Source organism: Pituophis catenifer, unplaced genomic scaffold (assembly GCF_029215685.1).
Source record: "Pituophis catenifer annectens isolate HBS135680 unplaced genomic scaffold, rPitCat1.0.hap2 SCAF_3, whole genome shotgun sequence".
Classification (NCBI taxonomy): Eukaryota; Metazoa; Chordata; class Lepidosauria; order Squamata; family Colubridae; genus Pituophis; species Pituophis catenifer.
The window spans coordinates 131,763,073-131,778,090 of record NW_027256883.1 but is presented as its reverse complement, the minus strand read 5'-3'; the positions used below and the strand labels follow the sequence as shown (position 1 = coordinate 131,778,090).

The following is a 15,018-nucleotide window of genomic DNA, read 5'->3' as shown; positions in this document are numbered from 1 at the left end:
TAACTTTCATAGTCAGTAAAAGAGTAGGGAAAGCAATACTGGGATACAATCCCCAAAATGACATAATGATCTCAGAATCCAAGGCAAACCATCCAATATCACAGTAGTCCAAGTCTATGCTGAACAGGATGAAATTGACTGGTTCTATAAAGCCCTACAGCACCTTATAGAATTAACACCAAAATATGATGTCATTATCATCATGGGGGATTGGAATGCTAAAGTAGGAAGCCAAAAGGTAACTCGAATACAGGCAAGTTTTCCTATGGTTTTCCTAGTTGCAATGTATGGCTGTGAAACTTGGACCATAAGAAAGGCTGAGCGCCAAAGAATTGAATCATTTGAACTATGGTGCTGGAGAAGACTCCTGCGAGTCCCTTGGACTGCAAGGTGATCAAACCGGTCAATCGTAGAGGAGATCAACCTTGACTGCTCTTTAGAAGGCCAGATGCTGAAGATGAAACTCAAATACTTTGGCCACCTAATGAGAAGGAAGGACTCACTGGAGAAGAGCCTAATGCTGGGAAAGATTGAGGGCAAAAGAAGAATGGGACGACAGAGAATGTGGTGGCTGGATGGAGTCACTGAAACAGTAGACTTGAGCTTAAATGGACTCCAGAGGATGGTAGAGGACAGGAAGACGTGGAGGAACGTTGTCCATTGGGTTGCGATGGATCGGACATGACTTCGCAACTAACAACAACAACTGTTGTACCATCTGCATACTTCACAATAAGGTTGGTGGCAAACCTGGCACAGCAATCATGGGTCAACAGGGTGAACAGCAGCGGATTTAGGACATAACCCTGAGGAGAACCTGTGCGTAATAGACATTCCTTGATACTTCATAATGTTTGCTGTGATAAACTTGTGGTAATGCCAATTCAGGGTAAAGACTGAATCATACATTTCTATTGAAGTAGGTTTTGTTTTTGCTTTTTATTTCTTGCTGTTGTTTTGATATTTTGTTTAAGTTTTGCAAATGCCTTGTTGGATCTTGATCTGCACAATAAAGCATGTATGTCCCCTGAAACGTGAATATACTAAAAGCATTGGAGGAAATCTCATATAACTTGTCAATTGGAATTTTAGATCAACCATGCTTAATATTACAGTGTTTCCGTTGGCCTTTGCAGATTTTGAGGGGGCTTATTCGACCTTACCATCTCACCATGAAGCTAATGGGAAAAGCCTTCCAGCAATCTTCACAGGAAAGTTTCCAAATGTCAAGTGTCATCTTTCCAGCTGCTAGATGAATGGGTAGCCAAAAGGCATTTATTTGGGTGTGCGGTTTCAGTAAATCTGGTTGCTGGGGTGGCAATTACTGTAATTTGGCAATTGCTTTTCACTATTTGGGCCACTTGCAATTTTAGTTATTGGAACTGAGGGCGTTATTTTGGGACAGCTGTAATTTAAAGGCAGGTCATCATAGGGTGGTAATTTTTATTTTATTTTATTTTATTTTGAGTAGGGCTAACATCTCAGCTTTTCTTTTTCATCATGCATGTATATATTTCTCTGTATTGAATTCTGTTCAGTGTAAAATGAAAATGTATTCAAAGGAGACTGGTACTTATATATAGTATTCTTCATTAACAAAAGATTTTGGTCAACCCATTTCAACTAGGTTTACGCGAATCAGTCCTGATTCAATTTGAATTACAGGTTTTAAATTCAAAGAAGACATGATTTAATTCAAATCTGTGGTGCAAGGTTTGAGGGGAAACTAGTTTGAAGTACTTTAATATTTGATTTAGCAAAAAAAAATGAAGATTATATTGAGGAAACTTCAAAAGGTATGATTTTTTTTTACCTTTTAAGGCAGGTTTTGAAAGCTGGCTGGATTAAACTCTTAAGTAACTGGTAGGTGAGATGCTGACCTGGTACTCTGAAACTCTCGCTCAAGATGCAAGATGCAGCTTAGAGTACTTTAATAGCAAACTTAATGTTACATTACATAAAATACTCTTTTTTGACAAATAATACATGAACTGTTTGGTATGATTTGCCAGAAGTTGTTTCTTTCAAATATTTCAGAAATAATTTGAACATAAATTATTGTAGGAGGAATATTGTAGGAGGAAATAGTAATAATTCACTTCCCTTAGACACACCAGTTTGTTTATTTTACTTCTGTAAGCCAAAATATGTGTATCTCTTAGAATATGTTCTTCAGTCACTTGAGGAATCCAGAGCCACAGCTTAATATATTGCAGTGTAATACAATTTTAATTTGAATAGGACTTTCATATAATATGCATCCCTGACTGACTGTAAATAATGCAATTACAGAATTAAATAATTAATAATAGAGTAAGGAGAGCTGTGAATGTATAAAGAAAGAAGAAATTTGTTGGGATAACACTGAAAAAGAAGTTGGTTAACTAGATGTAGAAGTTCAGAGAAATATTGTTGCAGGTGCTGTAAACTACAGAAAAAGGGATATTGATGCAGCGTGTCATTTTTTTTTTATTGAAAAGTTTTACAAAAAGTTTACATATTTCCCCCCCCCTTCCCTACCTCAACCTTCCCCCTCCCCCCCTCCTCTTCCCAGAACAAATTACAGGGTATAAGCTTCAACAATCATAATCAATCCTAGTCTAAATAATTATGACATTCCACATCTCTTGTTCCTTCAATTCCCTAATTACCCGCCTAGCTTTATTACTTAAAGACACACCAAATATCTATATAATCATTCATAACCTATCTGCAATTTCTTATTCCGTTATTTATTTTGAATATAATCTATCCATCTTCTCCAGTCTCTTAAATATCTTTCATTTGAATGATCTTTCAAGTACGCCGAAATTTTTGCCATTTCCGCTAGGTTTGTAACTTTCATTGTCCACTCTTGGATTGTAGGTAAATCTTGCTTCTTCCAATATTGTGCCACCAACAGTCTTGCTGCAGTTATTAAGTTCAAAATCAGTTTAGTCTCTATAACTGTACAATCCGTAACTATACCCAGCAGAAACAGCTGTGGTGTAAATTTCAACCTCTTTTTAAGAATATTTTGTAAAATCCACCAAATTTTAATCCATTTACCTCCTACATCTTCAAAAAATGGCAGTGTGTCATTTTTTGAAGATGTAGGAGGTAAATGCATTTGAACATCATACCATTTAGTATATTTCCAATAACGATGAGCAAGTGTAGATAAGGGATAAATGTGTTTATTAAAATATATTGTCAGAAATTTTGGTAAGTGAATTGTAAAGTGGTATTTCTTTTATTTCTGATGTTTAGAGTATAAGTATCCCTGCATTTATACTAAAATTGTAGTACTCACAAGGAAGAGGAAGGCACCATAGATTCATTTGTTCATTTATTTATTTGGTAAATTTATATAGCCGTCCATCTCATATATGTAACTCAAAAGTTAAAAACACAAATCAATACAAAAGATAACTCCAAACATAATAAAAATCTTTTTAAAAAAACATTAAAAATCATAAAATTTTCATAATCTGTAGGAAGGAGTACTCAATTTCCTTAGCAATATAGCCACTTTGCAAGCTCCATCCCCACATTACTGGATTTCCCAGGCAAAGCTGTGTCTCCAGGTCCTTCCAGAAAGTCTGCAATTTGGGGCAAGTCACACCTCAGGGGGATGATTTTCCAGAGGACTGATGTTGCTGTAGAAAAGAGTCTCCTGGGTCCCATCAAATGACATTCCTTCATGGACAGGACCATCAACATGCCCATCCTGCAGTAGCTAGTGGGAGTGGGTAGATGTGATTGTAAAATATGGCCTCTCAAGTTACCCAATTCAAGGGAATCCATGTTGGAATCAATTCCCATTTTCAAGAATTCAGAAATTAATAGAATGAAGTGAGGGAGAAATTACAACTTTCTATTCTCCTACGCAACCTATGCTCTGTTGTAGAGTCTTTTATTTTGTAATCTACATACAGAAAACTGACATAGAGAAAATGTACAAACTTTAGTCTTAGAAAACCACAGGTCGAACTGTTCTCAATGTGTAGCCTTCTCTTTCAGTGGTCCCTCATTATAGATTTCTTTTTGTCTGCTATTCATTTGCCAGGCAACAATCCTAGTAATTAATCAGATGGAAATAGTTACTCATTCTCTTTCTTGCTACTGTCAGTATTCATTTGCTGATCTTATGTGATCAGAGAGTAGTGTTCCCTATTAAAAAGGCACAACTCCTTCCTCTCCCATACAAATCTTCTAGAGCACACCATATCACTTCTATTACTTTTTTATAGGCATCATTTCTATTAGATATCATAGTTTCTTTGATTGTTATATCCAAGCCTGAGATAGGTTCCTGTGAACTATCATTGCTTATCTTTCAAAAAAAAAAAAAGTCCTTTAACTGAATTTTAACTTTTAACAGGATTTGGCTTGCTATACTGCTGGTGCTCTATAGTGCACATTTTAATTTGTTGTTAGATACTGACTACTTTATTATTGTTTTAATTAGTGTCTATAAATAAAGTTATTTTCATTAGAAATATAGAAGAAATATGAAAATAAATAATTAGGAGCCAATCATTGCATATCGTCAGCATTCATAGTCCAAAATAGAAGTAGAAAATGGTTCAGATCTTCATTTCTTTTCAGGTCACTAAAAGCTTGGTTCAAAGTTGAGTAAGTAATGAACATTTAAAAGCAAGAGATGATTTGATTGAACATAAATAGCTAAGCTAAAGATATCTCTAGAATGACCTCTAGAAGAAATTATAGCTATGGAGGAATACTATAGTTTTCTGTTTGGCTCACTGCAAGTTGTGATATAGCAATTATAGTTTCTGAATCTCACTGTTGCTTTGTTGAAGGAGGATATGCCTGAATGTTTCAGAAGGAATCTTATCTATCTAAAACTTAAGACTTCTTCATGTCCTCTGACCATGGCACAAAGATGTACCACTAATAATTTAAAAAGAGATACTCTTCATAGGAGGCAATTGGTCCAGTTTTAAAGTAGCATTCTCCCTTTTTCTCAATACAAATTTGGCTAAATTGGAATTACAATTAAAGTATGGCACAAGCCACTGACTGGAAGCTGCATGCTTTTATAAGCAAACTAGTATGCTAAGTGTTGAAGTTGGAGCTCATGGATTGAAGCTAAGCCCTTTTGATAGGGAATGAGTACATTCTCCCATTATTTCTAATATTGGAGTATCTGAGATAACTACTCCATGGGAACAGAAATCTGGTAGATAAAGAATCAACTCTTCTCCTCGCTACTACTCTCAATAGGTTGTTGAGTCTGGTGTGGCTTCCAGCTGACAGATCTAGGAGACTTTTGCTTTATATAGAGAGAAATTTATTAACTTGTTTGGGTTTAGTTTTAAATATGGGTTTAACCCAGAATAGTGCTGTTCCAGAAAAATGCTGTTCTAAAATAGGATTGAATGCATGTAAAAAAGGCTGTTTTTGAATGCATCTGTGCAGAACCCTTCCATAAAACCAGGGGAATTGTTAAAATTTGCCTCCTCCCCATATCCATGCCCACCTCTACCCCAAGTTTTTGAGAGAGATTGGTGGATGCTTTCCAGCTGATTGGTGACATTCGGTGGGAGAGAAAAATAAGTCAGTGAATCAATTAATTGCTTTACTTATTCCACATTAAATTTTTAGAGCCAGCATCACTTATTTCCCTCATTACTGAGGCAAAACCTTTGTGACACCTCAAGAAATGTGTATTGTGTTTTAGTGTGGCTGTGAGGAAAAGTCCTAATACATGCTGTCATTTGACCCCTGTTATACCAATATAGTGTGTGATTGATGGAAGCTCTATATATGTATTATGTAGTATCTGAAGATATTTTTGTAGGAATTACTTTGTGTCACAGGGTGATAGGCAGATTTTTGTTAATACCATGTTTCCCCAAAAATATGACCTACTCAGAAAGTAAGTCCTAGCTTGATTTTTACATGTGTGCCCAATATAAGCCCTACCCCCAAAATAAGCCCTAATTAAGACTGCACCCACTCCAGGGTGCACAGGTAAAAATTAAGCTAGGGTGAGGATGGGGGTGGAGCTGTCCTACTACTTACCTTCGGACAGTTGCAGCCAGGCCTCACACACCTTGGCCCATTTCTTCTGCTGGCAAGGCTTTCCTGAAGGCCTCTGTAGCTGATAACAGAGCTTCAGGTTGATCTGGAGCTCTGTTATCGGCTGCAGAGACCTTCAGGAAAGCCTTCCTGGCCTTGCCAGATGAAGAAGTTCCTGAAGGCCTCTGATAGAGAAAAGAGGCCGGGGTGATGTGTGCAAGTGAGGTTGAGTCAGTGGACAACATCCACTATTTGGTGGAAAAAAATTTTTTCCACCATTTGGTGGAAAGAAAATATAAGATAGTAGCAGCAGAAAAACAAAAATGGGAAAGGCAATTGCAGATTATTCTGGAATTTTATATAATGTAAGTGAAAAATGCAGAGTTTGGAATAGTACAACAATACAAAAATATAAACATTGAGTTACAATCGTGGTGAGGGCTCTTTTGGCACCACAGCCTACACATCTATCTTGTAGAGGTTATCCATTTGAGCAAAAACTTCATTCCTGCAACAATACGGATTTAGTTCATTAGCTACCAAGTATAAAAATACTTGACTTTGTTTTCATTGTTTTTGTAAGTAGCTGTACCGTTTTCTTTATCATTATATAATAATGGTGCAAATTATTGGATGCAAAAATTGCCTATAAATGTTAGATTTATATCTTTTTTTTCTTTTTGTGATTTTTGCTGGTTTTGTGTATAAGTAAAAATCCAGAAATTGGGCTCATCTTTCATTCTAGAGATTATTTATTTTAGGAGCCTCTCAAGAAGTTTAATTCCATTGAAGTATTTTATAGAACAGTTGGAAATGTTTTTTTTTTAATTTCTATGTGCACCTATTTTTTAAAAAAAAATAAAAGAGAAGGCAAAAATATCTTATTCTTATAAAAGTACACATTTTCTAAAGAGAAAAATAGAACTACTTCCTGTGTAAAGTGCAATAGACTATTTTGTTAAAGGATGAAGCATAAACCTTCTCCATGTAGAAATGAAGAGGATCCTGATAGTCCCCAAATCCCTTCCATGTTTACCATTCTGGATGGTTATTAGTGTTCCCAAATAGTTCATAAATGTCTCCCTTCTGGTGCTTCGATGTAGGAAATGTACACCTTTAAGCTCTTGAAGTTTAAACTTCAAAGCATAGATAAAGACAAAGGGATGAGAACTTGTGGCTCAGAGGTTAATACAACTGCCTAATATGAGGGCAGCCCAAGTTCGAATCCGAGTAAGGATTAGGTAGGACTAGCTGATGAGAGCTAAATAGCTTGAAATAGATCTATACTAGTCTCCCTTTATTTCTATATCAGCAAATATAAATTTGAATATATATATATATATATATATATATATATATATATATATATATATATATATAGAGAGAGAGAGAGAGAGAGAGAGAGAGAGAGAGAGAGAGAGAGAGAGATGATGCACACTCATTCAAGGAAGGTGTATTTGAATAAAGTGGATAAACTGTTGTGTTGTTTACTCCCACAGTTTTTATATGGCGCCTCAGTACCTGCTGTACCTCGGTTGCCTCTTTTCTATACACCAATCGACTTGGTAGACCTCAGCATAGAAATGGCCGGGCTTAGATTTTCAAATCCTTTCGGCCTCGCCAGTGCAACACCAACTACAAGCTCATCAATGATCCGCAGAGCTTTTGAAGCAGGATGGGCATTTGCACTCACCAAAACGTTTTCTCTGGACAAGGTAATAGATTTTGTGGTATTTTGTCTATGTTCAAATAATCTCTCATTTATTGCATTTATCTTATTAAATGAAATTTAGGTTTTTTGCATTTTTCTATTGAAAACTTAATAGTTGATGGCAGCCTGTTAGAATCACTGAAATGTTTTCTTTGTTATAGATAGGAAAACAGCAGAGGAAAAGGATGTTTTTTTTAAAAAAAAGTCCCTGTGGATTTTACCCCACTAGTCATTGCCGAGTATAGAAAAAGGATGTATTATTCCTATGCAGGGTTCTAACAGACTCTCATGCTAGTTATTTGTGAATAAATAATCATACAGTGCATTCATGGACAAGCTGCCATTCGTATTGGACACTACTGGCAATTATATATTCTTTGGGATATATTTTTATCTAGAAATAAAATACAAGATAAAATGCTAAAGTTACCCTTTCATAGACATCCGTATCATTATTATTATTATTTTGCTAATAATACTGAGATAGCCAGTGGTCTCCCAGCCAACTATAAACCAACCCAACTTAGCTTTTTGACAGCATGCAACATCTAGGTCCTGTAGCTTGCAATATGTAAAATTCCTATTTATTACATATAATACACTATATAACGTCTTTCTCTTAAGCTAATTAAAATCAGCCTTTGGTCAAAGGTCAGGAAATTAAATTCAAGTGTCCTCCCCACTTCTCAATTCATTTGTTTGATAGTCCAAATGTTGTGATGCCAGTCACAAATATAAAGGTATAGGTTTACACATGATTGTATTTTTAACTAGGCTTCAAATTTTTAAATAGGTTAGACTGAATTATTCCCATCACTAAATTATGCTCAGCAGTCAGTTTTCTTCTGGGTTGCAGAAACTTATACAAAGCTGGATCTGGTTAGCCATCCCTTCCCCTTTCTAGACAAAGGCAATCTTTGTTCTGAACAACAATATAACAACAAAATTGTTGTTGATAAACAAATTTTATCAACATATGTTAACAAGGATATGAATAGGAGAAAAGACTTGAGAATTTAATATAATTTGTCCTCATTTTATCTTATTTATAAATCACCTCACTTAGTTCTGAATCCAAGAACTCGTTTGAAAAAGACAAATCCCCCTCCCCCCTTTTTTGCACTGCTAGATGAAATGCTGTTTTTTATGTCATCTTTTTAAATGTCATCTTTTTAAACGTTTGTCATTCAAAATGTGGTGATAGTTGGCATACACATGCTGAGGCTTGTAATCCATGACAGGTTTTGTAAATTTTTGGAGGATGGCTAATGTTTGTGGCCTCATGGACACTTCTAAAATTCCGAAGAATTGCTAAGGGTACCACCTCAAAAGATGGCAAGGATCTAGGGAAAAGTAATTAAATATGATTAAATTAAATACACACATATGCTTTTTAATTCATTAATTATTTTTCCACATTCATCTATAAAAATGTATACTTTTTAATAATGACAAATAATGATAAATACATTTCATTGCCTTTTTAAAATTATTTCTTTAAAAAAGATGAACAATAATTGAAGGGTAAAATTCCAAAACAAATTTGGATATAATTTACATGTTATTCTTCCTTTTCTCCTCCCAAATATATAGTATAGGACTTCAAGTTTTGCTTTGGCCTTCAAAGCTTGTCTATGTGCAAAGGAACGCCTACCTGAGTGTGTCACCAACAATTTCACCCCACGTACATTTACAAAGAAGCACTGACGATGTGGTGATTGTCAGCTATTTCTTGCAAAGTAACACAGCAGCTCTTGATGTGAAGAACTGATGGATGATATAATAATAAGAATAGGAGCAACAGCTAGTATAAGTGACAAAATATGAAAGCTTGATATCATTTTGCAAAATTATGTGGTTTTAGTATAGATATTGTCCAGCTCTAGATTTTGAATCTTTGGGGGAGAATCACCAGTAGATTTTAAATGTGCTCCACTGTTTCTATTAAGTGCTGATAACATATGACTCTTCAATCAGGTTTCTTCAGTGTTGTAGGGAAGCCAGATGTCACCAATTGGAGGCAAAGATATTGCTATTTCACAAATTGCTGGTTGTAGCACTGGTCAAAGGTCTGGCTATTAATGAAAGATTTCAAAGGCTTCCATTCTATCACTGGAAACTCCCTCCTGGCCCTTCATTCATCTCAGGACAAGTCTTTTACAACACCAGGAAGATTTTTTTTTTTTTTAAAGTAAAGATGATGGAATTGGCATGGAGACAGACTGAAAGAAACATAGACCTGCTAGATTCTAAGTCCCTCTGCTTCCAAGGCAGTCAAGATTGTACCTCAGCTCAAAAACTGACCTATCTTCATACTTTTTTGTGAATTGTTTGTGGTAGGGAACAACTATGCACGAAAAGCAGATTAGCAACATTTGTTCTTCTACCTAATCAACAGGAATCTGGCATTGATTAGATACTGTATTCCATGCTTGAAAGTGCGGGGAAAATGTTGAAGCTAAAATCCTCCATTCATTCACCATGATGGGTATTTAGCAGAGTCTAAATATATTAGAATCAAGCCCATTAAGAGTATCTAAGGACAGACACTTAAGGCCAAAAAGGACAAGCAAAGTTCATTAAATAGGTTATATGCTGTAATAGAAAACCTGCTTGTTGGAGTTTCCTGTCTTATATAGAGAAAGAAAAGGAAAAGGTATTCACTGTTCTAGTAGGAAGCAGTCTAAAGGAGAAGAACTATCAATATTCCAATCAGGAGAAATATGAGGAAAAGACCAAAAAAAGGAACAAAAAGAAAGTTCTAGGCAAGCAGTCTCTAGTCCTAATTCCCTTGGTGGTGAATGGAATAAAAGCTGTGTCCAAGCCAAAGTAGTTTTTCTCTGCCTGCTGGTGAAAAATATAAACATATCCCTGTATTTCATGGCTCTCATATTAGAAATCAAGGTACTTCAGTCCCATAAATTACTATAAAAATACCTTGTTCTGATTAACAAAATAATGGATATGAGTCACACAATTCATCTGAAAGTTGGATAACTGCATTATTTCTTTATTAAACTATACATAGGAGATTAGACAATATTTTTTGTTTTTTTTTCTATATAATACAATATATAATAAAGTAGAAATGCAAAAATGTCATTCTAATTTTAGACAAAGAATATTTCAATATATGATAGTGTGGACAGAGCAGAAACCTTAAACGCAAAGAAATGATACCAGAAATATTTTATTTGATTTTAGCTGTTTCTTTCATCGGTAAAAATGTAATTCTGATTAATCGGAAAAATCTGTCTTCACTCTGTTGGTGACATGCTTTGATTTGTGATGCTGTCACTTTTAATAACTTAGAGAAGCAGTTGCTTTTATTAAATCTCTCCCGTTGAAATAAATATGTGGAACAATTTCAGCTGAAATCTCTAAGCATTGTCTTTGTCTCTTACCCACTAAACATATATTGGCCTGGTTCACATGACAGTAAACTATGGTTTAGTTATACAAAAGTGAGCCTGAGTGAATTGTAGACTTGGCCACTTTCATTCCATTTAAGGGTGACTATGAGGAAAAATTCAAAAATTGAAATAATAGATTAGCTCTTGTTTGCAATGCAATCTGAATCCTAGCCAGGGTTGAAACAAACCAACCTGAGGCTAAAATTTAGGAAGCTGGCTGAATATTTGAGACTGCCTGAAAATTAACCCAATAAAATTAAACTGATGAAAAGTTTTGCGCCCAAATTCAGCATCTACCTGATGCAATATTTTATCTAACTATCTCACAAATTAATGATTAAAGTCCAATTCAGCCTTTAGAAACATAATCTGTCTCTGTTTTACAAGCAGAATGTAGAGTAAACTCATAACAAGATAGATGGTGTGACATACCTGCAAAGGTTGCTTGCCAGTTAGAACCATTGCCTGAATGAACAAACTAATTATGTTAAGAAATAGCATTTCTCCATAATATAGATACTCAGATTCATGCTAGGATTAATTGTGTTTCCATAGGGACCAATATGGGTGACATATCTCTCTCTTTTGTAATGCTAAGATCTGGAACACAATAGCTTGCACTGTCCTTTGTAATGTCAATGTTTCTGTTGAACTGAACTCACAGAATAAAAAGCCCATTTTCTTTGTCTGCTACCTCTTGCAGTAATTTACAAAATACTTATTACAGTTTAAGATTTCATGTCAGCTTTGTCCCCTATCCCTCCGAAAATGATTTAAAACAATATTAAAATGTGGAATTCTTTATGTTTTCAGTGTAGCTAAAGTTTGTTCTGTGGAATTTGTTAGAATATGAAATATTAATTTTTTACAATTCAGTTATAATGATGAAGTTCAATTTGCCTAGCTTGCATGTGATAAAGTACGTATATGCTTATCATGGGAGTTGCATGAGAATTAAAGCCTGAGCATGAGCATCAGCCTGAAATTTTATTATCCTGTACTACTGACAGTGTTTCCCTTGTTATTTTTCTAGACTGACAGTTGAATATTGCACAGATTGTGTATTTATTTATTTGCAGAATATGTTTAGAAAATCTTGGTTTCCTTTTAAGAAATAACCTAAAGCAAGGTTTTGAACTAGTTTTTGACTGTTCTACTTTTTGAGAGAGAGAGAAAGAGAGATTTTAGATACTCAAAAAAAGGTCTAGTTCGCAATAGCCAGAACCACTTAACTTGCAGTTAAATGCCAGTTGATATCTCAGTAAGCAGAAATATTCTATGCTTTATTTTGTATTTCCTATGAAAACACACAGCTTTTCCTTGGAGAGACAAATAATCAAATAGTTAATGTCACATGGAAAAAGGGCTATTTATATTTCCACTAAGTACCATCAAATAATAATAATAATAATAATAATAATAATAATAATAATAATAATAATAATTGAGCGACTGTGGAAAAAGAAATCGTGTGTTGTCCCGATTGTAATTGGAGCCCTTGGAGCAATACCCAAAGGGCTACCCCGCTATTTAGAAATTCTAAATTTGCCGGACTTGAACATTTTGACTCTACAAAAAACCACCTTACTCGGAACAGCTTACATCCTCCGACGATACCTTAACAGTTCCTAGGTCCTTGGTTAGGACTCGAGCTGCTGAGCTATTAACCAGCCTCAAAGGCTGTGAATCTCACTAAAGATTAACCAATAAATAATAATAATAATAATAATAATAATAATAATAATAATAATAATAATAATAATACCAATATTATATTTGAAAGGAGGCAGAGATGGAGGGGGTGGCATTTTGCAAGCTATCTTTACACATGCTGTTGTTTTAAAAATAAATTTTCCCATTTTCCTTATATTGAGTTTTTAAATAGTATTTTTTATTAAATATTATAATTGTTATATTTATTTATTTAATTTATTTGCCACCATGTCAACCACATGATTATTCTGGGTGGCTTACAATGTTAAAAAATATTAAACAATGCAACAAATTGTATAGAAAAAGAGTAAAAGGCTATAAAAATACAAATTATCAGCTATAAATAAAACTAAAAGATGGGGGAGGGGAGACGCTGAGAAGAGGTGTAGGTGGGATCTCTTATTAACCATTTTTTTCAGGGCAAATTAGTTGTGGGAAAAGTCTTTAGATAGAAACCTGAGAAATTCCATAGCATCATTTGTTATACAATCTTACTTGATATTTGAATGTTTTAAAAAATGAGTTAAGACCAATCATTAAGGTAAGAGGACTATTATTTAAATGCAGTGTTTCATCAAATCAGTATTGGCTTATATAAAACATTTCTTTGATTATTGTTGGATTCTAGACTTCATGTTCCCTACCAGCTATGCTTATCTAATGAAATAGAAATGGTACTAAGAAGAGATTTTAAAAATTAGCATGGAATGTATCCACATAATGTCAGGACAGATAGATAGATATCTTAGGGCAGCTTTCCCTTGCCTTGCATTATTTAAAGGTGTTGTATTTCAGTTTCCATAATCCCTAGTTGGCATAGCTACGGGATTTAGGGGAGTTGAAGTTCAACACAAGTAGAAGGCAACAGTTTGAGAAAGACTGCCTTAGGATATTGTACAGTTAGCAAATTTGTATTCAAGTGAGAAAATAACATAGGCTTCTAAAAGCATCTCTTCAGATATTCTTGCAGTTGCTTAGCATTTGTAGTCAAAGTACTGTTTCTTATAAATCTTCCAGATTTTCAACACTATATTTAACTAAAATTGTATGAGTACACAAACTTAGAATATTCTTTATGCAGTTGCCATTGGTTTTTTTTCATTTGCAAAATTTGCCTCTATATTTGCAGTGACAGGAAGGAAATGTGAATATTACCTGTTGGTAATGATGAAGCAAAAATTCTGACTTCTACCATTTCCTCAAAGTGTGATTATAATCTCAAAAAAGGGGGACAGCTTTCAGCACTACAAAGTGATCGTATGCTTCTGCCCCATTATTATATATCTTAGGTGACTAAATGATATGTTTGTTTATAAAAAGTTATTTTCATGGAATAGATGTGGCTACAGTTCATTTGGATGAGTGTTTCTTCTAGCAATTTCAGAAAACAAGATTTTCTATAAACAGACAATGGATTAGAATATTTTGAAAAAATACCAGCAGTTACTATTGAAGAAAAAAAAATCCTTCCATACTGGCTTAAAATATATGGTATGGAATATTTGATTGGTAAAAAATATCTAAGGAATACAATTGTTTATAAAATAAATCTGTATGAACTCCAATACCAATAAATATTACTGTCATTTGGATTAATGTGGGAAAGAAAATGAAAATCTATTGGATGTCTCACTTTGCTAATATCTATCTATTATAATATCTATAATATTATAATATAATAATATTATAAAGTTTCTTGGTTCAAAAGCACAATATCAAACTATATTTCTCAAGAAAGCATATCTTGAAAGAAAATACATTCAGTAACATCTGATATCTATTTTGAGGAGAAATATATGTAGCAATGTGGATTTCATGCACACTAAAATACCAATCATATTTTCTAAAAAGAAATTACAGTTAAATATGCCTACAAATATTTGTTTTGGCCCATGCCAGGCTGCTTGAGTCAACAAATGGATCCCATAAACTTTCTAAGAAATAAAAATCATGTGCAGCTGAAGTCTATCCAGATGCCCAGAACAAGAATAAAGGTGAACAGAGTCCCAGAAAAGCGTGCTAAAAAATGAGTGAGCAAAAGAGATGATAAGTAGTAATCTGATACACTCTTAAATCCATTTTGTGATGGGCAAGTTATTGCGTAATCTTGTGAGAGAATTCGTAACTTGTTGAAATACTTCCAAATATACCATT

General features: G+C 34.3%; 1 protein-coding gene across 1 annotated transcript in view; it reads left to right on the top strand.

The window, feature by feature from the left end:
* Positions 1-15,018, top strand: part of DPYD (dihydropyrimidine dehydrogenase) — a 560,719-nt gene that overhangs the window by 295,507 nt on the left and 250,194 nt on the right. The window contains exon 13 of the mRNA XM_070941074.1: positions 7,527-7,742. Within this exon, the coding sequence (XP_070797175.1) occupies positions 7,527-7,742 (216 nt within the window). The remainder of the gene's footprint in view (positions 1-7,526; positions 7,743-15,018) is intronic.